The sequence below is a fragment of the Bison bison genome, unplaced genomic scaffold (assembly GCF_000754665.1).
Source record: "Bison bison bison isolate TAMUID 2011002044 unplaced genomic scaffold, Bison_UMD1.0 scf7180017864384, whole genome shotgun sequence".
Taxonomy (NCBI): domain Eukaryota; kingdom Metazoa; phylum Chordata; class Mammalia; order Artiodactyla; family Bovidae; genus Bison; species Bison bison.
The window spans coordinates 16,963,153-16,965,797 of record NW_011494956.1 but is presented as its reverse complement, the minus strand read 5'-3'; the positions used below and the strand labels follow the sequence as shown (position 1 = coordinate 16,965,797).

The window sequence follows — 2,645 nt, the reverse complement described above, 5'->3', positions numbered from 1 at the left end:
GAGGGGGAGGCGGGGGGAGGGGGAGGCGCGCGCAGCGGAACAGCCCGGGCTCAGGAATGCCCGGCATCCAGGTCACCCGCCGCTATGAGATTAATGGCTCCAGCCCAGAGCCAAGAACAGCCTCACTCCCCAGGGAGCGGAAACGCCTCCAGGCTGGCCAGCCCCGGGCTCCTTCCCTGCCTGCTCCCAGGAACCCGCCGTGACTTCCTTTCTTTGGCAAAGCCTGGCCCCATTCTGCCCCTTTCCTGCAACCCATCCTCTCCCGACAATGAGGAGACCCCCCCAGGGCTATCCCCACTCCCCAGCCTTTACCACCATCTCCTCCCTCCCAGAGACCTCAGTCATCTTCTGCTACCTCCTGCCCATCCTCAACCCTCAGCCCTTCACCACTGGGGGCCACCCTGTCCAGGCCTGAGCCCTGCTTGAACGAGGTAGGTGCTGCTAGCCAGAGCTCAGTCTTCAAGTTGCTTCTCTGCTTCCAGACACCTCCAACCATCTAGCTTAGGCTCAGTAAGCTTTTGGAGGGGTTCCTCCTTCCTAGAAGGCACCCTTGCCCAGACACCAGCTGGCCCAGTGCACTCCTTTGCAAACACTCAAACATCACTATAGCAGGCAGTAAGCGCATACAGGAGGAGCTTATCAACAACCGCCTCTCTGATGGCTACAGCTTCTTCCTACTATTGAGTTGGTGGCTTCCTTTGTTCCGCCTTCCTTCAAAATGCTTCCACCTCCACCGGAACTATCCTGCTGCTGCTTCACCTACCACCCCACAAACCTCTCTCTCAGGGCGCTGGGGAACCCCGCCCCCCCATCACTGTCCTCCAGGGCCAGGCCATGCTTGCTCCCTGGAATCCTTGGTGGGAAGACCCTGCTCCTTCCTCAAGCTCCCCACCTCTCTTGACCTCATCCTGGCACCTTCCTGACCTGTTCCTGCTCTGCTGCACACCTGCCAGGGGCTCGGCACGGCTGTGCTAGGGAACAAATGAGTGAGTGCATGGGCCAGTCAACAATGAACTCATTCGCTCTTCAAGAAGCCTTTGACTATCCTTTTTAGGGGATCCTCCTGACCTCCTTCTTTAGGCTGCCCTGTTCATGAAGCTCCATTTTCGGCTGGTGCCAACACTTGTTATGGCCCAGCCTCACCATGCTCCCCAGCTTTCCACATGTCCACCCCCCGGGAGACTCAGACTCTACCTTCTCTCTCATCCCACCTGTTTCCAGAGTGCTCAGCTCTCCTCAACTGCTTCTAAAGGACACCAAACTGACGGTCAGCACATCTCCCCAGCTGTCCCTCTACCCACTGATCTTCCCAGTACACAGGGAACCAGATCCTGCTCCCCTTGGGAAGCCGCCCCTCCCCCGAGTCCAGTCCAGGGATGGGTGCATAGTGGGCATTCAGTAAACCCACACTCCAAGCCCTGCTTTGGCAGAAGAGGAGCTGTCCTGGTTCCACCAGCCACACCTCTGCTTGGGCTCCTGAGTGGGCCCTCTACTTACTCTGAGCCAGCAGCTTGGCCACCATGTCCTGACTGCCTGCCTGGGCCTCTTGCGTCTTGCTTGCCAGGCGGCGGTTTGCAGATTCTAATCTTTCTGTTTCAAATGAAGAAAAGACGTTTTAAGGAAAAAGGTTTGAGTACAGGTAGTGCACCCCCCCCCCCCCAACCAGGGAACTATCTGTCAGGCTGCATTCTCCAAGCTGGGGGTGGGCTCATAGGGAAGCCCCGAGTCACCCTGGGCCACATGGTTGAGAGCTCCAGGAGGGGCCCCAAGGTCTAGAACACAGAGACAAGCATCTCTCTATCAAGGTGGCCCCCAAGGAGTCTCAGCCTAGTCCCCTTTGAATTGATTTGTACTGTTTTTGCAAAGGCAAGAGACTGAGTGATGTCCTAGAACAGTGGAATCAAGCTGTCCACAGGTGGTCCCTGCCCCTCCACCTGCATGAGCGGCCTCACCTCTAAGATCCCGGTTGAAGTCCTGCAGCCGCCTCATCTCACTGTCCATCTTGTTCCTCATGGTCTTCTCCAGGGCCTCTCTCTTGGAAGAGGCCCTTGTTAGGCTCTCGTGGGCCTCGGAGAGCCTCTGGATTTCGCTCTCCAGCTGCAAGAGGCGGAGAGAAGAGCTGAAGAAAAGGAAGAGCTCCCAGGGTGGCAATGGCATCAAAGTCCCCTCCTTAGGCCAGGGCTGATCGCTGACTCTCCATCAGAAAGGGTGAGAGAGAAGATACAAAGCCACAGCAGAAAACCCACCTAGCCTGAGTGGGACAGGCAGCAGCCTGTAGCCTCCAGAGAGGGACCAAACTGCTGGAACAGGCAACCCAGGGTCCCTTCAACTGTCCCAAGGTCCTGAGTGAACACAAGGCCACGTTCTCTGGAAGGGGCTGCCTCCAGGGTGACCGAGGGCAGCTTCCTGGTGCCTAGTGTCCAGAAAGAAGCATTTTCCTTTTGTTTGGCTTCTAGTGAGAAATTTGAGCACAATGGACCAGGATCAGGCACTGAGGCTCCAACCATGGTCTGGGCGGTGGGGAGGGGGGGGGGCTGGGGGGTGGGGGGGGTAGGTGGGACCGTAGTCGTTGGAGACCGATGGGACGAGTCGACAGAAGCCGTAAGGCTACCTGCTAAGGCTGAGTGCACAGCTGGTGCCCCTTC

General features: G+C 57.8%; 1 protein-coding gene across 5 annotated transcripts in view; it reads right to left on the bottom strand.

The window, feature by feature from the left end:
* The window catches only part of AMOTL2 (angiomotin like 2), an 18,116-nt gene that overhangs the window by 8,017 nt on the left and 7,454 nt on the right, over positions 1-2,645 (bottom strand). For all 5 annotated transcript variants that reach the window (XM_010858279.1, XM_010858277.1, XM_010858280.1 and 2 more), the window contains exons 4-5: positions 1,953-2,097; positions 1,498-1,590 (exon numbers count right to left, since the gene is read on the bottom strand). In XM_010858279.1, coding sequence (XP_010856581.1) covers positions 1,498-1,590; positions 1,953-2,097 — 238 coding nt within the window. The remainder of the gene's footprint in view (positions 1-1,497; positions 1,591-1,952; positions 2,098-2,645) is intronic.